Here is a 20,841-nt window from a genome sequence, read left to right as displayed (position 1 = left end):
CAAGAGTTCTTTGTCACTGGGAGCCAGCATTAATGTTTCAGTTAATCACCCTAATTGGCATTGGAAATGTTTTGTCCCTTGCCTGGGGGCATCCTTTGTTCAATCAAGTCCTCATTGTGTTGGTTCCCATCTACTGTTTTGATTTTGGAGTTTTGTAATACTGGTAGCCAGATTTTGTTCATTTTCATGGTTTCTTCCTTTCTGTTGAAGTTGTCCACATGCTTGTGGATTTCAATGGCTTCTCGTGTAGTCTGACATGATAGTTATTAGAATGGTTATTATTATTATTATTATTATTATTATTATTATTATTATTATTATTATTATCAGGTCCCTTTCATGCTGCACAACATTCGCACTTTGATTGCTATGGAATCATGGAATTTGTAGTTCAAGGACGGGCATTTGGGACTGTTTGGCAGAGAGCTCTGGGATTGAGCTACCAGTCCTCCAGGTTTCCATGGGAATTAAAGTGGATTTAATCCTTTCTCACTGCCACCGCTTGGGGGCGCTCCCTCCAAAGCCGAGCAGCAGAGAGATCGCTTTCTGTTGAGCTTGCCGCGGAAGGGAGGGAAAGCAAGGCAGCAAGAAAGCGGGGGCGTGGCCAGAGTGGGAGTTGTGGGCGTGGCCAGAGTGGCGGGTATAGGCGTGGGCGTGCCTAGGGGCGGAGCTACGTTGGCTCATTGGAACGCCGTCTGTGCTGGAGTGGAGACGAGCGAGACGCGGAGCCAAGCCGGGCGCAGCAGCAGCAGCAGCAGCCGGGGCAACAGACACCAACCGCGGATTGGGAGGCGGCCGGGACGCCACGCTCCGTTATTTCGGGTGGGAGGGAGGGAGGGAGGGAGGGGGGCCGGGTGGGGAGGGGGAACCGAGACAAGACCCCCGATTCCTCTTATTTATGTGCCTCTAAGCCGGAGAAAGAGGGCAAGGGGGGAGGCTGGAGGCCCCCCCTCCGTCGCCTCCATTGAGCTTCTGTTGCTGCAGGACCCTGGACAGAAGCCACGCGGGACACGAACACTGCGGTGGGTACCACTCGCGACCTAAACGGAGGAGAGCATCCTTTCGCGTTTAGAGGAGGAAAGGATGCAGCAAAAATGATCCAAGAGGAGGGAAAGGGGGGGGGGTTAGTTTTGCGTGGGAGGCAAAACACGAGTGGGTGGAAGGGGAATCTTGGGGTGTGTTCACCCAGACAGCTCCCATTCTGGCCGGGACGGCCAGAATGGGAGCTGTCTGGGTGAACACACCCCAAGATTCCCCTTCCACCCACTCGTGTTTTGCCCCCCTCCACTCGTGCCACTGTGGAATAACAAAAAAAATCCAAATGGGTTTCCTTTCTTCCCATAATCAGATCAGAGTGGGTGCTAAGAGATGCCAATTCCAAATAGAGAGCGTTGCCATCGACATCTCTGAATCATCCCAAGGATCTTTTGTTGTTGTTGCTGTTTTTTTTCTCCTTCTTTGCTGCAGCCGGCTAATATGGCTTCCTGTTGTGATAATGCGTGCACACAGTGTGGGAGGGGAGATTCTAAAAGGAAACACAATTTTGACATTGGCGGAGATGCGTCCAGGGGCAAGAGCTAGGCCTGTGTCAATCAAAGATGATGGAAAGAGAGAGATGGGGGAAGATTTTCGGCGCAGAGGGGTCATTCATCATGGCCGTTGCCAATCAATTATCAGATATGAGTCGCCATCATCGCAGATGTAAGGAGCCCCCAGTGGCGCAGTGGGTTAAAACTTTGTGCCGGCATGACTGCTGACTGACAGGTCAGCGGTTCGAATCTGAGGAGAGTGGGTGAGCTCCCTTCTGTCAGCTCCAGCACCCCATGTGGGGACATGAGAGAAGCCTCCCACAAGGATGGTAAAAACATCCAAACATCCGGACGTCCCCTGGGCAACATCCTTGCAGACGGCCTGTTCTCTCACACCAGAAGCGACTTGCAGTTTCTCAAGTCGCTCCTGACACGAAAAAAAAAATCACAGATATTTGGGGGTTAAGGTGCTCAAAGTGATGGAGAGAAAGGAATATTTTGATGTTTTCCACAATGTGGCTGTATTTGAAGCCTAGGTGCCCTGCAGTGCTCAAACTGATGGAGAGGAAGAAATATTTCTGTGTAATGTGTTGTCGAAGGCTTTCATGGCCAGAATCACTGGGTTGCTGTGAGTTTTCCAGGCTGTATGGCCATGTTCCAGAAGCATTCTCTCCTAATCTTTCGCCCACATCTATGGCAGGCATCCTCAGAGGTTGTGAGGTCCATTGGAAACTAGGCAAATGGGGTTTATATATCCTTGGAAGCAGCCAGGCTCTGAAGCTGCAAGGCTATTCAATGCCAATCAAGATTGTTGCAACTTGCCTCAAGCAGACAAGAGTTCTTTCTCCCACCCTGGACCTTCCACAGATATATCAACCCCACTTGCCTAGTTTCCAACAGACCTCACAACCTCTGTTGCAAACTAAACAAGGAAGGTTTATATATCTGTGGAAGGTCCAGGGTGGGAGAAAGAACTCTTCTCTGTTGGAGGCAAGTGTGAATGTTGCAATTAATCACTTTATTATCATTGCAAAGCTTCAATATACCTCACAACCTCTGAGGATGCCTGCCATAGATGTGACCGAAATGTCAGGAGAGAATGCTTCTGGAACATAGCCATACAGCCTGGAAAACTCACAGCAACCCAGTGATTCTGGCCATGAAAGCCTTTGACAACAAATTGAACTTACATTGGTGAAAATGGGTTTATTGATTCTAATTTTCCTTAATGCCACAATGCCATGTAACACAGATATATCAGATTGTATACACTATATACTTGGATGTAATTCATGGCGGATTATGTCATGATGTCTAGTTGCTTGGATTGTTACAACGAAAACTGACAGCAACCCATTTTGGTGTAATGCTTCTCCGATTAAACATGGATAGCTACAATCGAAGCCAGGAAGGGCCCTCGCTGTGCCATTTTGGAGATTCAGATTGTTCATACAGAGAAATATATCTGATGGGGAGGGAAGAGGTTTTGGTGCATTGTCAGGAAAAGGGAGGCTGCGCAGCAGAGAGAAAGACGGGCCTTTAGGTATCTCTTTCTTGCCCATGCTTATCCAAACTGTCTTGTCTTTGACAGGTCTGAATCCATATCGTCAAGGCAGTGGTGGAGGGGAAACGGGGTCTGAAGCAAAACCACCGGGCTGAGACGGCACCCTGCTGGCTGCTGGCTTTGTTCAGCTCCTCGCACGTTTCCTCCTCCCTCCTCCTCCTCCTTTGCCGGCACCATGGGCACCGTGTTGTCCCTTTCGCCCAGTTACCGGAAGGCCACCCTCTTTGAGGACGGCTCGGCCACGGTGGGGCATTACACGGCCGTCCAGAACAGCAAGAATGCCAAGGACAAGAGCCTCAAGCGCCACTCCATCATCTCGGTGCTGCCTTGGAAGCGCATCGTGGCCGTTTCGGCCAAGAAGAAGAACTCCAAGAAGGTGCAGCCCAACAGCAGCTACCAGAACAACGTCACTCACCTCAACAACGAGAACCTAAAGAAGTCCCTCTCCTGTGCCAACCTCTCCACCTTCGCTCAGAACCAGAGTGCCCAGCCGCCGGCCCCAAACAACCAGATCTCCAACTCCAAGAGCACCCTCTCCTCTGTCAAGAAGACCCCGCACCCCAACACCAATTCCTCGGGGACTCCCAAGAGGGTGATCGTCCAAGCCTCGACCAGCGAGTTGCTCCGGTGCCTGGGCGAATTCCTGTGCCGACGGTGCTACCGGCTGAAACACCTCTCGCCCACTGACCCGGTCCTGTGGCTCCGGAGCGTCGACCGGTCCCTCCTCCTGCAAGGCTGGCAAGACCAGGGCTTCATCACCCCGGCCAACGTCGTCTTTCTGTACATGCTTTGCCGGGACGTCATCTCTTGCGAGGTGGCCACCGACCACGAACTTCAAGCCGTCTTGCTGACCTGCCTCTATCTCTCCTACTCCTACATGGGCAACGAGATATCCTACCCTCTCAAGCCCTTCCTGGTGGAGAGCTGTAAAGAGGCCTTTTGGGATCGCTGCCTATCCATCATTAACCTCATGAGTCCCAAAATGTTGCAGATCAATGCCGACCCGCACTATTTCACTCAGGTCTTTGCCGACCTGAAGAACGAGAGCAGCCAGGAGGAAAAGAACAGGCTCCTCATAGGCCTCGACCGGTGAGCGCCGATGCAGCGGGAAACCATACTCTTTCCTCTTTTGTTTTCTTTTTGGTCCTTCCTTTATGTTCTTTTTTGTTTCCAAAACAGACTGGGACACAAAGCTAAGGCTGGACAAGCCTAAAGGAGGACACCAAGCTAGCGTTCTCCGCCACCCATAGTTGGCTTGGCTTCTCTGAAGTGAAATGCAATGGGGACGATGGGAGCTTGGCCTCTTTAGGTCTCTCTTTCACTGTATGTGGCGGATGGGACTGCCTCTCCATAGGATGAGCAGGAGGGAAGGCCAAGCACAGCCACGCATGACTTGCAGCGCCTCTTTGCCAGTTGTTTTTTGCTGAAAAGACCTGCAAACTGGATCTTAATTCCTCCTGGTGGATTGATTGCGGCAGAGAAGGCCAACAGCATGGATGCCTCTTAGGAAGAAAGAGCGACCAGATCCACTGGATGTTTCAGTGCCTGGCATTCCAGAAAAAAAGGGATCAAAGAATGGGATTTTCTTTCGTTCCAATGGACTTAACTTTGCACACACCGACTTGAGCAAAATGACACCAACACAGTATTGTCCTGCAAAATGGACTCTTTCTTGCATGAAAATGGGGTTGCCTTGAGAACCAAGCCTGTTGCTGCCCCTCTGTATGTTATCACCTCTGCCAGTGCCACCCCTTTCATGGGGGCCAACATCTTGGGCTCCGTGGGGCAATCTCAAAACATCAGAGCTAAAAGGTAAAGGTTAGGCTTGGGGATTGTTTCCTGTGAAAGCACCCAAGTAAAATCAAATAAGGGAGCCTGGAGACCCTGTGGCCTACTGGGTGTTGCCAGACCGCAGCTCCCATTGATCCGCACCATTGCCTATGCTGGTAGGGTTTAATGGGAGCTGAGGTCTGCTCACTTAAGGGTCACTTGTTCTCCACCCGTTCAATATGGAGTAGGAGCTGTATTCAAGATGGCCTCTAGTTGTAATTAATTTTTGCTGGCAAGATAATTGGGTTATTTTTATTTTACTGTATTGTATAATTTGGCCGTTTCGGAGCAGGGTGACCACAGTTGTATTGTGGCCATTTGAACTGCTGGAATATAATTATCCCTTATCAAGGATCAACATAACTGGAAAATGTGGGAATGATGTCATCTACATTCTCACTAGTCCACGTTGGTTTGTCCAACAAGGATGGGTGCTGAACCCCATACGCAGCTGGTATTATGGGTACCTCCAGTTTTTTTCCCTTGAAGCCAATTTAACACTATATGGGTTGGGGGGTGGGAGAGAGATCTGGGGGAGAAGACTAAGAGAATGCATTGAATAACAACAATAATAAAAGCAAGAGAACCTAATAATGGTTCTGGAAACAGATTGTGTCTTAAAAAATACCAATCTGTAGCATATACAAAAAGTAAATAAATTTTACATTTTGTATATTCTATAGGTGTATATCGCCAGTGTTTCTCTTGAGGTACCAATCTGTTTGTATGATAATAATCCTTTCCCTACTGAGACCCCACAAACCATATGCCAGCACTCGATAATTTCATTTATTCTTGTATCCTTTGCCTCTCAACATTCAACGCCATCTGATGCTTTGTACATTTCAGTTGTTTTGCTTAGCTTTCCATTTGTTATACAAGAGAGACGTAAACGTCTTTCTACTCATTACCTTCAGGGATGGTAGATGTATATAGGACGTTGGGGTGGGTGGGTGGGGTGGGGTGGGGTCCTGACTAGATACACTGAATTTTGCTCAGTTAATGACAATGTGAATTGAATGCCAATAGTCCAGGGCAATAACATTCTGCGGAGGATAATGAACCTCATTTGGGACGGAGGCCATCTTCTTGGGTTTAGCGTTCTTACGGGCGGCGCGTGAGGGAGGACAAAAGCCTACTACATCCTGGCACGACGATTGCTTTGTCGGACAGAAGGCGAAGGTGGAAATATTCTGGGATGCGCTTCCACTCCTGGTGTTACGGATGCTGGCATTCTAGCAGAAGGGCAGAGGGAAGGCTATATTGTACTTAACGTTGTTAAATAGGGTAGCTTGCAATTTACTTCAAAAGCAGCAGAGCACTATTAAAAATACGTACGAGGAACAGAAAAAAAGCTGTGAAATATATAAAAAAGGTCTAAGCTGCGAGGTTGGAAGTAGACAGGAACGGAGAGCTTGTGAATACTAAACAGCTGCTGGGCTTGCTCTTTGCCTTCAAAGCTAGGCCAAAATCTGAGCCATTACAATGGGAGACACTGACTGTTTCAAGTGTTCGTTTTGGGTTCATAGGAGGAAGGAAGGCCTTGGTGTGCCCAAGGGTGGGCTTCTTTAGGGTCTCTTTAGGGGGGGAAATTGGGGTATGTGTGTATAGATCTGCATTGCATGATCATTTGCTGCTCCAAAATGGATGGCACATATATCATTTCAGTCTTTCCATGACAGACTTCTGTGTCCGTAGCTCAGCATCTTTGCTGGCTTCTGGAACGTCTTAGACGGAGGCACAGGCTCAAAGCCAGACTGCGCCTGGACAAGTCATTCCCGGACCTTGATAAATAAACAACTAAACAAACACATAAGTCTCTTTTGCCTTCCCCATGCACTTTTTTAATATGAAAAAAAAAGACTAAATTAAAATTTTGCTCATAGGCTTCGGAAAGGTTCAAGGCTGCAATCCTACGCAGACTTAGCTGGAAGGAAGACCTAGCGAATGTGCTTCTCCCGCATAAGTCGGCATAGGATTGCACCGCATGGGAAGCAAAGGTGATTTGGGTTTGTGAGCCTCGGTGTGAAAAACTGTCTTTGTTTCCTTCAGAGTCCTGGATCCTCTGTATTTATAGTTTTATAATAGGCAAACAACAAAGGATCAACTGATATACTTGAGTACACACAAGAGCAATGAATGGGATTTTTACCTGCTGCTATACGAAACAAAATACTTTTAGAACAAAATCTATACTAACTGCGGGGCGGGGCGGGGGCGGCGGGAGGGAGGGAGATCTTTCTTCTGTTCGTTCACCATTGCTTTACAGTGATGTTGTGCATGCCAACAGCAGCATCGTGTCTTTCGACAACAGACACAAACTTAGAACAGCTGATTGTAAAGATTAAAATTACAGTTAACTCACCGTGCACAATTCTCAAGCACATGCCCTCCTCCTCCTCTTTCTCTTTCCTTGCCCTCCCACCATCACGCAGGCCCCGGCTCCTCCCGATCAATGTGCTTCATCTCAAAACTTCTGGATCATTTCTGATCTTAACTGTACACTGTTGTTAAGAGTTTAGCTCTGTTCGGAAAAACCGTTGTTTAACAAAAAATTTCAACAGGGGGGAAAAATACAAAAGACAAAAAAGTGTGCCATTTTTTTCACTTGAAATTCTTCATAACTGTACATTTTGGGGGAGGGAGGGGAGAAGAGAAAAATAGAAAACCTGCTAAATTCTACATGTCTGTGTATGTTAAGGTTTTTTGGAAAAAAATTCTTTTTTTTTTTAGTGTGCAATCTCTTCTGTAGATATTTGTTGACCAAAACTGGTATTATGATTATTGCTTATTATTACTTAAATTAATTTATAAATGGTCTCTTTTTTGTATGTATGTGTATTATAGTGTGTTTGTAAGTATGTGAGGTTTATAAATATAAGACTGTCACAGAGCTGTGTGTGCCTGTAACTTAACCCCTCCCCCTTTATTTTTATTTATTTTTGTACTGTGCTGATTCAAAATAAAATGCACTGACCATCCATTACATAAAGAGTTCTCAGGATATTTTTTTTAAAAAAAGAAAAATGCTGTTGTGTGATGTTGGGAGAGAGCTGTCAAGGATGGTAAAGACAAACACAGCCATCAGAATCAAATTGAACTTTGGGTTGCTGTGAGTTTTCCAGGCTGCATGGCCATGTTCCTGAAGCATTATCTCCTGACGTTTCGCCCACATCTATGGCAGGCATCCTCAGAGGTTGTGAGGTCTGTTGGAAATTAGGCATGTGGGCTTTATATATCTGAGGAAGGTCCAGGGTGGGAGAAAAAAACTTGTCTGTTTGAGGAAAGTGTGAACGTTGCAACTTGATTAGCATTGAATGGCCTTGCAGCTTCAAAGCTGCTTCCTGCTAGGGGAATCCTTTGCTGGGAGGTGTTAGCTGACCCTGATTGTTTCCTGTCTGGAATTCATCTGTTTTCTGAGTCTTGTTCTTTGTTTACTGTCCTGATTTTGTTCATTTTCATGGTTTTCTCCTTTCTGTTGAAATTGTCCACATACATGTGGATTTCAATGCTTGAACATCAATATGTATGTTCCAGATGGCTTGATTAGTATTGAATAGCCTTGCAGCTTCAAAGCCTGTTTGCTTCCTGCCTGGGGGAATCCTTTGTTGGGAGGTGAATGGCTATTTTTGAGTGTTCTTCTTTATTTACTGTCCTGATTTTAGATTTTTTTTAATAAATAAAGAACAACACTCAAAAACAAGAATTCCAGACAAGAAACAATCAGGGACCGCTAATCACCTCTCAACAAAAGATTTCCCCAGGCAGGAAGCAGCCAGGCTTTGAAGCTGCAAGGCTATTCAATACTATTCAAGGTGGTCAATTGCAACATCACAGTTGCCTCAAGCAGACAAGAGTTCTTTCTCCCACCCTGGACATTCCACAGATATATAAACCCCACTTGCCTAGTTTCCAACAGACCTCACAACCTCTGAGGATGCCTGCCATAGATGTGGGTGAAAGGTTAGGAGATAATGCTTCTGGAACTAGGTCATACAGCTCAGAAAACTCACAGCAACCTAATGATTCCAGCCATGAAAACCTTCGACAACAAATTGAACTTACACTGATGTATATATATTTATTGATTCTGATTTTCCTTAATGCCGCAGTACCATGTAACACAGATATATCAGATTGTATACACAATATACTGGGTTGTGATTCATGGCGGACAACGCCATGATGTCTAGTTGCTTTGATTTTTACAATGATGGCTAAACAAGGTTCACTTGAAACTATTTTGGCAAAGTACTCCATTTCATGCTACAGCCAGCCCTTCACATTTGTGGGTTCCCTTTTCCGGATATGATGATTCTCAGATTTGATTCCTATGGTCTTTTGAAGAATCATTTGGCCTGCTAGTGTGACACTATGGTCACTTTCCGTTGGAAGTTCACATTCCGCATATCTTGAAGAAATCAGTGGATACAGATACTGGGTTGTTGTGAGTTTTCTGAGCTGAACATTCCGAACATAGATGTGGGAGAAACCTCAGGAGAGAATGCTTCTTGAACGTGGGCATGCAGCCTGGAAAACTCACAGCAAAAGTGATTCTGGCCATGAAAGCCTTCAACAACACATTCAGATACTACAGTGTTCCCTCACTACTTTGCAGTTCACTTTTTGCGGATTCGCTGTTTTTCAATAAGCTCTAAAAGACTATTATAAATCATAAAAAATTACAATTTACAGCCTAAGGAAGGGAGGAAGGAGAAGCCAAAGGGAGAGAAAAGGAGCCCAAGCGGCAATGGGAGGAGAAGGAGCCGATTTATCAACACATGATTAGTTGATAAAATAGTGTGTAACTACTAAAATAATGTATAAATGTTAAAATAAATATAGTGTCCCAACTTTGTGGATTTTCACTTATTGCGGGTGGTCTTGGAACCTAACCCCAGCAATAAGTGAGGGAACACTGTATTTAAATAACCAGGAAAATTGTTTACATTGCAAACATCCCAGGCATAGGTGATAAGGAAGGGGAATAGATTCATTTGTTACCCCAACTGCTTTCTGATAAGAGGATCCTCAGAAAATCCAGTGATGTGTCATATGGTGCACAAACCACAAGGTGATTCATATGAAGCAGCCAATCTTGGTCATTGAGCTGCCAACCATGAGGTTTTGTTTACTCTTTTACAACCAGGCTCAGAAATTAACAGGCTAACAAATGGCTGCAACTGGATTTGGCTTCTTTGTTGGGAAATGATGCTTCAGTGAAGGATTCTTTCCCTCTATATTAGTTCACAAACACTCCTGATTCTTCTGAACTCAGTGATTTAGGGATGCTTTGACAATATTTACCATAATTCCTTTTCAACCTGGATACAACAGTTTGTTGATTTCAAAAGTTGTTCAAAAGAGTAACTCCACCATTGTCATTGTTTCCCACAAACCATCTTTCTGAACTGGGCTCATACTTAATGATTTCAGGTGAACTATACATCCAAGTCCCTACAACTCCTATAAATCATGATGAATTCTCCCCAAACCTCCCTGGAACATTCAATTGCTGATCCAGTCCTCTGTTTGCTGTGTGCCATAGAAAAGGGTAGGAAAGGGTTAAGGGAGAGGCAGGGGGTGGGGTCATGCAAATGGAAAGAAAAAGGAACGCTGGCATGTGCTTGCTGTAACCTGCAATATCCTTGGAGAGAGTGACTCGGTGGTTCTTCAGCACTGGGAACTATAGCCTGTTTGTGGAGGCTGTGCCACATACACACATACAGATTTTAATTTTAATATGTGTATAGATATTCAACTGTAAACCTGATTTTGCTCTTTCTGCCTTAACTGTCTTCAAATCTTTGCCATTTTCTTCTAATAGTATAGTGTTATCTGCATATCCTAAATTGCTGATGTTTCTTCCTTCAATTTTCACACCTCCTCCTTTGGATTTAATTCTACTTTATGTATGGATTTTTTTTTTTTGGCATAACAGGTTGAACAGATAGTGTGATAAAATGGAGCCTTGACAATTGGAAATTATTCTGTTTCATTGTATTCTGTCAATGATTGTCCACAGTACAGATTATGCATCAAGGCAATCAGATGATCTGGCACAGCAAATTCTTTAAGAGTTACCCCATAGTCTTTCATAATCTAGACCAGGGGTCCCCAAACTAAGGCCCGGGGGCCGGATGCGGCCCTCCAAGATCATTTACCTGGCCCCCAACCTCAGTTTTAGACTTAGGCTCACCCAAATGACTTGAAGGCACACAACAACAATAATTCTACTTAACTTGAGTATCTCATTGGCCAGAAGAAGGCCCACACTTCCCATTGAAATCCTGATAGGTTTAACTGTATGTTGGTTAAAATTGTTTTTATTTTTAAATATTGTATTGTTCTTTCATTTACTAATATTGTGCCATGGTAATTAATATAATATATTGTGCATACATATAATATTGATACTAATGTTATCATGTAATACAATAGTAATAATAGTACAATATAATAATATTAATTATATATTAAATGTAATATTACTAATAATATTGCAGTATATTGGTGTAGCACAATATAGTATTATATAATGCTAATATTGTGCTATGCTAACAATATATTATATTGTACTAGCTGTGCCCGGCCACGAGTTGCTGTGGCAAAGTGGTGGTGGTATTGGTTAAAAATTGTTGTGTAATTTTTATTTGACTTTATTTGCATTTTTTATTAATTTTATTGTAAGTTATATTTTTATTTATTATATTTTATTATTTTCTTGTATTATTTTTAGTTATTTTCTGTTATTATAGTATTTTATTGTATTAATTTTTAGTGTTTTTTATTATTTTTTATTGGGTTGCTAGGAGAGACCAAGTTGGAGGAGCTTAGCCTTCTAACTGGCAGCAATTGGATAAAAGCAATTATTCCTCTCTCTCTAATTAGGACTTTATTTTTCTTTTCTTTTTGTTGTATCAACCTAGAGGCGTGGATGATGGGTTGTGTTGTCAAATTTCGAGGTTGGAGGGCCTGTAGTTTTGTGGGTCGCCATGATGCCATCACTCTTTTATATATATAGATGTACATAAAACTTGTAAGCTGCTCTGAGTTTCCTTCGGGGTGAGAGAGGGTGGGGTATAAATGTAGTAAATAAATAAATAAATGTTGTGGGCGGGGGGTTTGCACTACAAATAAGACATGTGCATAGGAATTTGTTCGTTTTTTTCCCCCAAATGATAATTCGGCCCCTCAACAGTCTGAGGGACCATGAACCGGCCCTCCACTTAAAAAGTTTGAGGACCCCTGATCTAGACAGTCAAAGACTTTGTTATGGCATAGAAAGCTGATTTTCTTCGAAATCCTTTGGTACACTACATTATCCAGCCTATATTTGCAATGAGATCCCTGCTGCCTCCGTCCTTCCTGAACCTAGCTTGGGCATTTGGCAATTCTCAATGTATTCGTTGTAAAAGCCTTTGCTATAAAATGTAGAGCATTACTTGGCTTGCATGGGAGATTAATACAATGATCCTGTGGTTGCTGCAATCCTTGATGTCCCCTTTCTTAGGGATTGCAATGTATATTGCACATTTTCCATCTGTGGGCCATTGTTTAGCTTTCCATATTTGTTGATAGATTTTAGCTAGAACTGAAATAGATGCCTCTAAATTGAAGCTGTTCTAATGGTATACTATCTGGTTATTTATTTCTTCAAAGTGCTATAAGTGCAGCTTCCACTTTCTAAACTTGGAGAACTGTCTTCATATCATTCTTCTTCAAATGAATATGCATTTATTTATTATTTAGTTATTTATTTACAATATTTATATTCCGCCTTTCTCACCCTGAAGAGGACTTAGAGCGGATCACAATGCACACATAAATGGCAAACAACATATAGACAGACACAGAGGCAATTTAACATTCCAGCTTCCAGCTTCATGAGGGTATGCTTGATTCCGGCCACAGGGGAAGCTGCTGCTTCACCGTCCACTTGTGACACAAGTCCTTGATGGAGTACTTCCTTATTCTTACACACACTGCTGGAAGGTTTTATGGTGTCGTAAATTCATTAAATTAGCCTCCCCACATAAAGCAGTACCTAAATTTCCTACTTGACAGATGCAACTGTCTTTCAGGCTGCATAGGTTAACAGCAAGCTAGACTATTAATGGTCGGGAGCTTACTCTGACCCAAGCTGGCTTCGAACTCATGACCTCCCAGTCAGTAGTGATTTATTGCAGCTGGCTACTAACCAGCTGCGCCACAGCTCTTTTATATAAACTCTTCGGAGTATTATTTCTCTTTATTTCTACTTTGTAATGTATTGTTTATGTAGCATCCTCACTTTTGGTTTAAATTTCCCTTTGATTTCTCAGATCTTGTGGGAGAGGTCTCTTGTTCTTCCTATTTGTTGTAATCTATTTCTTCGTATTGATTATTATATTAATTCTTTTTATCTCTGCACACAAGACATTGAATAGTTCAAGTAAATCTTATACTTAGCATAACAAGGAGAGGCAGAGTGAATAAAGCGCTGTACCAGATTTGCAAAAAGGTATGCTGACAATGATCCGAATAACCTTGGGATCCTGAAATACATAAAAGAGCTTTACGAGTAACAGGTTCACGCCATTTGTTTCCTCTGATCTTGCAGAAGCTTTCCAAGACTTGAGCAGAAGTTTTGTCAGGGCTGATTGTGGAGGGACTCCAGGTAGAGATCCACTTGACTGTGACAAACATACATTAGTCTGGAGAGGTGTATCTCTCCTCGCCACCAGGACTGCTGAGGGATTGTGAGACTTGTAGTCCAACACATCTAGAAGTCTTTAGGAAAGGGAAGGTTGTATGAACAAATATTTTAGTTCCTACCACTAGTCTGATTGCAGAATGTGTACAATACACAATTTGTGAGAAAGAGCCCTCTTTAAACATGACCCATGAAAGCATCAACTCAGGTGTGTGCTAAAATTGCAGTTTGATGACTGAACATGATCTGGAGAGAGATTCTGATGCTGTTTGGTTTCTACAGAGGCATTGCCCAGGAGATGCCTGGATGTGTTAGCTGAGAGGCTTCTCTCAAGTCCCTGAAAGCTAGAGCTGACAGATGGGAATCACACCGTCTCCCGGATTCGAACTGGCAACCTTCAGATCAGCAACCCAACCTTCAGTCAAGTCCCTTGCAGGTTGATGACTGACCATAATCTGGAGAGAGATTCTGATGTAGTTTGGTTTCTACATTGATTATGACCCTAGTTTATTTTATAATTCTTTCATTTATTGTGTTAGAGTCCAATAATCTCATAGGTCTGTGTCCTAACCTTTCTGTTTGCACAGAACTTTCCTCAAGCAGGATCCAGATCTGTGTCTCCAGCTCTGTCACCTTTTTAGCTCCGCATTATTTCTTTTAGCCATCTTTGCCTGATAAAGTAACCAATATGCCTTGAAAGATAGCATAATTCGTTTTACATCTTTTGTTGGTGTAGGACAGGCTCAACTCAGATCAAGGGGAAATTGACCTCTTTATAGAGTTCTGAACTTTACAACTTTAACTCTACAAATCAAAGCAAACCCAGGCATATGCTTTTGGAGACAAGCAATTAATCACATGTCCTCCAAATGTCATAACATGGGAGTACTGGGAACATATAGATCAGTGGTTCTCAACCTTCCTAATGCCGCGACCCCTCAATACAGTTCCTCATGCTGTGGTGACCCCCAACTATAAAATCATTTTTGTTGCTACTTCATAACTGTAATTTTGCTACTGTTTTGACTCGTAATGTAAATATCTGATATGCAGGATGCATTTTCATTCACTAGACCAAATTTGGCACAAATACCCGATACGCCCAAATTTGAATACTGGTGGGGATGGGGGAGGGGGTTGATGTCATTTGGGAGTTGTAGTTGCTGGGATTTATAGTTCACCTACAATGAACTCATGGTCAATGACCATCTTTAAAGAGCATTCTGAACTCTACCAACGATGGAATTGAACCATACTTGGCACACAGAACTCCCATAACCAACAGAAAATACTGGAAAGGTTTTATGGTCATTGACCATGAGTTTGGGAGTTGTAGTTTACCTACATCCAGAGAACACTGTGGACTTAAACAATGATGGTTCTGGACCACATTTGGCACAAATACTCAATATGCCCAAATGTGAGCACTGGTGGTATTTGGGGAAAATAGACCTTGACATTTGAGAGTTGTAGTTGCTGGGATTGATAGTTCACCTACAATCAAAGATCATTCTGAACCCCACCAATAGAATTGGGCCAAACTTCTCAGAGAACCTCCATGACTAACAGAAAATACTGGAGGGATTTGGGAGGAATGGACTGTGATTTAGGGGAGATGTAGTTCACTTACCTCCAGAGAGCACTGTGAACCCAAACAACGATGGCTCTGGACCAAATTTGGCACAAATACTATGTGTTTTCTGATGGTCTTTGGGGACCCCTCTGACACCCCTTCACAACCCCACAAGGGGTCCCGACCCCCAAGTTAAAAAACGCTGATATAGCAGATGTACAAAATGAAGACTATTAGAACTGGAGTTAAAATGCTACCATCTTAAATGCCTGTCCTTTTGCTACACATGTATTTCATTTACGTTTTCAAAGGCATATGCCTCTGCTTATCTAAACAGTATTTGTGGGAGTGCTCTGGTTAGCTATACACCATAAGTTCTTTAATGCCTTCTCTGTAGGTTAGAAATTACTTTGAAAGGTTGCTTTGCAACTTAAAAGTCTGGAAGATTTTCATATATATATTTTTTCAAAAAAAGTATTAGTTCAAAGCAAATGCTGCAGATGCTCTCGATATTGCCATGAGCTTTCCCAATAAAAACAAATTTTGTTTTAGGTATACTTGAGAGCCCTCTTGTTTATTGCAATTAATTATGTAAACAAAATACATTTTAATTATAACGGGTTTGGGCCAAACATTTCTGTATAAACTGCATTTTAAAATGTTCATTACATTATTCTCCCAGGCTTAAAATCAAAATACAATTAAGAAATAGTTAATTTATAGATCGATAAAACCAAGAAACATACAGATTCTCTCTCACACGTCTCTTTCTCTCAAGTCCAGACACACAGGTAAATCAGAAAAGGCACAAATACTGTATATTCATTTAAGTCAAGACAAATACTTCATCACATATTATATAGCTAATTTTACATATCTGGAGAGCATTTTTTCAACATACAATCCTATTGACTTCTATCAGTATTCAAATACAGCCATTATGTTGAGTTACCATACAAAGGTGCTAACTGAAAAGTTTCTGTGGCTAAAGTGGCTGCTGTGAAAGGGGGAGGTGGAAGGCACTCTGGTAATTGGGAAAGAAGGACAGAAATAAGAAAAGATGAGGGTGGATGGGAGTTAGGGACAAGCCCAGTTTGCTTCTGGCAACAGAGAACAGAGGGCAAACTCCCGAGTCTCTTGGCAAGACTGACAAGCAGCCAAATTTCTTTTCAGAAGGAAGGTTCATCCAGAATATCTCTCCGCATGGGTAGGCTTGACTTGGTGAGAATGAATGCTGGGACGGATAATGGGCTCCATACAAGCTGTCATTTTCTATCTGCGACTAGCTAAAGACATCAAGCAGTATTCACCTACATCCTCCTACTGTTTGAATCTCCACACTGAAAAGCATGTTTAGATACTACAAGACGGAGCTCTTGCATCATCCAGGCAAACTATTGTAAAATAAGGAAAAGGGTGAACATCATGATTTTCTTAGGAAACGATCACAAAGAAGAAGTAAGTCATTTTGAATGGTGGTAGAGAGTTCATCTCTCTTAAGACATGATGCACAGTCAGGAATAGAACTCAGAAAAGTTAATATTTCAGATGACTGTAGTCTCAAAAAGGTAATGGCTGAGATCTTGCACTGAGAGATGTATGTCTGGCATGTAGTTACATCTCTGTAGTTAACATCTCCCAGCGAAATCTCTTAAGAACCCACTGTTAAATAGATACAACCATTCCAACATGGATACTTTCATGTGGTCGGAGAGCATGGGAAACCAACATAGAAATGTCCAGCTATTGTCCTTAATGTGCCTACAGGAACACTCAGTGATTTCGAAGGCGTTCATGGCTGGAATCACAGGGTTGTTGTGTGTTTTCTGGACTGTATGGCCATGTTCCAGAAGCATTCTCTTCTGACATTTTGCCCACATCTATGGCAAGTATCCTCAGAGGTTCACCTAGATCACCTCTGAGGATGTCTGCCATAGATGTGGGCGAAACGCCAGGAGAGAATGCTTCTGGAACATGGCCATACAGTCCAGAAAACACACAACAACCCTCAATGAGCTTCAGGACTTTCCTTCAGATGATATCCTTGCCGCATATCCAGCTCCAAGAAAAAGATGGATGCATCTCCACTGATCCCACTGCTCTTCAGCAACATGGACATAGCTGTATTGCGGGTTTGTGGTGCTTAAAAGGTGGGTTTGGAGGAGATTTAGGGCACTGAGGAGTCAATAAAGAATTCTGATCTCAGCGACAACTGAAAAAATGGTTACACTAGTGTACATTGGGCTTATGCCACATCATTCACAAACAGGATACCAAACAGTGGCTAGGAATGGCTTGAAAGTCTATAGTAAGACTTCCTTTTATCTCGCTTGTTCCCCCAAGGGTGACAGTGTGCTCCCCCTCATGCTTGAACATGACAAAATGAAGCCATCCCTGCCACAAAAGTGGATTGTGTGCCCTCGTAAGATAGTTAAATCATCCCAACCTGACCTGACCTGCAGTGCCAGTTTGGTTATGTTTGGTTTACTCATTATGTGCCATAGGCTTTTTTTGAAGTGACCCAGAATAACACATTTCCTCCCGCCTTTCAAGACGCTGGAAGCACTCTCCCTCCTCCATGTCAAATAAAGCACGCTCCTTTTGGCACGAGAAGAAACAAAAGCCTGTTAACAAGGCTGCATCACTGCTCAGCAACTGCAACCAACAAAAGGCATCTACACAAGATTACACTGGCCAGAACGATGCTAGCTGCTTGGATAAAGCATAATATGCACCAGCCCAAGAAATGGGCTCTGATGCTTGCACTAATAGCAGCGCCTGAAAAAGTAATGGTTGAGAAGAATCGGTGCCAGCTCATCACAAAAGGGGTGGCGGTGTCACAAAATATATTTCAAAGCTGGTGCTTTTTCTATCTGTCTCTTGGCATCTAGCTAGAACCACCCAGACTGCAAGGCTAGTGAGGCACTGGGGTTGTATTGCAAGAACCAGCTCAACCAAAGATCAAATCCACAGTCTGAATATGCTTTTTCAAGGGCTGGGGGATTAATGTCATATAATATCATCTAATGGGATCAGGCAAAACATTCCCGTGGAATAAGATCAAAGATGTGTTTGAGAAATGATTGCCCCAGCCCCTCGTCTCTGGGTTATGAACACTTGTCTCTCCCTAAATATAGCTCCCATTTAAAATTAAGATTTGGTCTCAGTAAAATTGAAAGTGCGTCCCTCCTGTTCCCTCCCAAGTAAGGCTTTGGTTGCTCTGATCAGAGCTTCAAGAATGAATAATATAACAATCTTCAGTACAGGGAGAGGGAGGAACAGGAGAAGTAAAGCAGAAGAATGTAAAAACTGTTGGTACAAAATGGCTCAGAAGCCATTTCTAAAATCATCGCAGCCGGCATCACCAAGGAGGCATTTTATGCTCCTTGTCTGTATAGCTTTACAGATGTCTAGATGCGTGTCGCAAGGGGATATCTTGACAAGCCCCTCGACTCCTCTTCTCCCCGCTCCCTCCCCACCCACCAGATTCAAGACACAAAAGGCTGCTCAAAGGGGGGACCTCTCTCCCTCCGCCTCCCTCCCTTCCTCGCAGAAGTCATGCTAATTCCCAGGCACACAGAGGATGAAGCCTGCCCGGTCCTTCGTGAAGTTTGGCTCCGATTGGTTGATCCTGGTTTCCACGGAGACGGTGCATTTCCGACCATGCATGCTGCATTGGACTGGGTTGGTGACACTCACTTGCAGGCGGCGTTTCTCACTGCAAGGCGAGACAGAGAAATGACAGAGGGTTAATAGTAGGCAGGCGGAGTTGGGGCGGGGGGAGGGCAAAGGAAACGGGATGTGCTCTGCAGAGGGTCATCTTGAACTTCAGAGATCACCTCTGCCACTTCCCAGCAGCTTGGGAGGCAGTGATTAACAACAGGGATTAGAAGGGATCAGGAGGATGAAGGGAAAGAAAACAGCCACAGTTCTGACAAGACCATCAGTGCTAGCCATGGGAGAAAGAGACACCTTGTTTATGCTGGCTTGACCAATCTTTGGGAAAGCCACAGGTAGATAGGTGTTCTGAGTCCCACTTTGGGAAGAAAGATAGTCTATCCATCAATCTGGTGAGACAGGTTCTCCTCTTAAAAGGCTTTTACTATTTTTAAACACTGCGTTGGGTGATCAACCACCCCAGTGGCCCATCCGCCGTATGTTTTTATGGCCAATCAAATGTTTTTATTAGGCAGGACACGGAGCAGTTAATCATTACGAGATTTGATGTTATTCCACTGTCCCCCGAGATTTGATGTTATTGCACTGAAATAGGGCCAGTGCTGAATTAGCCCTTTTGTTATGCCCAGTATTAATCTTCATTGTCCTATCCAGTACAGCAGCCAGACACATTAGAGTCAACGTCACATCCATGTCCCCTCATTCACATGCAAGGGACAGGGACATTCCCATACTCTCCCTTGGCAGGAGGTATTGAGCAGTTCTAGGCCCTTCTAGGGACAGTTCTAGGCACTCAACAAATCATGCTCTGTGATAACTGTGTTTGTCTAGCTGGTTTGGGCAGTTCATTGCTTTGCCAAGCAGTTGTGTTTGTCCACAGGGGCCATGAGGAGGCAAAGGAACGACTATCGGTACCAATTAGTAACTAGGGCCCCTTCCACACAGCTGAATAAAATTCCACATTATCTGCTTTGAACTGGAATATATGGCAGTGTGGACTGAGATATCCCAGTTCAAAGAAGATATTGTGGGATTTTCTGCCTTGATATTCTGGGTTATATGGCTGTATGGAAGGGCCCTAAGAGAATCACTGTTATTCCTGCACATAAAGCCTATAGTATTTCTGATCAAATCAGGAGTGGGGAATATGTGGCCCTCCTGACCTCCAGCATTTCTCACAACCTGTTGGGCTGGCTAGGGCTGATGGGAGTTGCAATCCAACAAAATCTGAAGAACTGCTGGATTCTCACTCCTGATATCAATTGTACGCATTCACAGAAAATACATGATGGTAATATTTCTATGTGTAAAATAATCTTTTTTTCAGCTAATCCAGGGCTGTGTTGCACCCCTAGGCTGCGCAGGCGCCTCAAAACCACACTGGAGCCCCAGAATATAAGCAAACAAGCTGTTTATTGAAGGTTATAAGTAAGCAAAAACAAATAAAGTTCAGAGTCAATAAAATGGGTTTAAATCCACAAGAGCAATGTACTTGAAAATCTTAAAGCAAGAGTCTGAGAAAGTCACTCAAATAACATAATCCAAACCAGATATCGAACTCAGTCCCACGAAAGGCATCAAGAATCGTCCAAACAAGGTTCAATTCCAAGGCATGAGACAAACTGGAACCACAGGAAACAAGACTAGATTGCAGGATCAAACTCCAAGGTAATCCAAGGTAATAGAAATCCAAACAGCAAAGTTACTGAAACATTCAACTGGATTCAAAGGCAAAACAAGGCTGAAACTTGAAGCAAAATCCACAGCTGCAAGAATATACAGGAACACGGAGCAAAGATATTTCTCTGTTGAATTGCAATGTTGCCACCTCTGCTATGGCAGAGAAGAACCAGGCATTTAAGGAAAATCCAAGGTCTTTCTTTCATGAGAAAACTCTTTCTCTCATGATAAAACTATTCATTAGAGTGCTTCAAAAGCAGTCGTTTACTTCTACGCAAACATTCCCATTCCC

General features: G+C 43.3%; 2 protein-coding genes across 2 annotated transcripts in view; one reads left to right on the top strand and one right to left on the bottom strand.

Annotated features, from left to right (window-relative positions):
- Positions 1 to 677: 677 nt before the first annotated feature.
- Positions 678 to 7,915, top strand: cdk5r1 (cyclin dependent kinase 5 regulatory subunit 1). Its single transcript, XM_062984274.1, has 2 exons — positions 678 to 1,022; positions 3,121 to 7,915. Exon 2 carries the CDS (start codon positions 3,269 to 3,271, stop codon positions 4,184 to 4,186), a length of 918 nt encoding a protein of 305 aa, XP_062840344.1. The 5' UTR covers positions 678 to 1,022; positions 3,121 to 3,268; the 3' UTR covers positions 4,187 to 7,915.
- A 7,831-nt stretch (positions 7,916 to 15,746) lies between these two features.
- Positions 15,747 to 20,841, bottom strand: part of myo1d (myosin ID) — a 199,040-nt gene continuing 193,945 nt past the window's right edge. Inside the window, exon 22 of the mRNA XM_003222416.4 lies at positions 15,747 to 18,909. Within this exon, the coding sequence (XP_003222464.2) occupies positions 18,753 to 18,909 (157 nt within the window). The 3' untranslated portion in view covers positions 15,747 to 18,752. The remainder of the gene's footprint in view (positions 18,910 to 20,841) is intronic.

Source organism: Anolis carolinensis, chromosome 6 (assembly GCF_035594765.1).
Source record: "Anolis carolinensis isolate JA03-04 chromosome 6, rAnoCar3.1.pri, whole genome shotgun sequence".
Taxonomy (NCBI): Eukaryota; Metazoa; Chordata; class Lepidosauria; order Squamata; family Dactyloidae; genus Anolis; species Anolis carolinensis.
Note: the sequence above shows the minus strand (reverse complement) of the source record. Positions and strands in the feature narration are given on the sequence as shown.

Coding starts and splice junctions, on each gene's coding strand:
- cdk5r1 (XM_062984274.1), top strand. CDS start 3,269: ATGGGCACCGTGTTGTCCCTTTCGCCCAGTTACCGGAAGGCCACCCTC.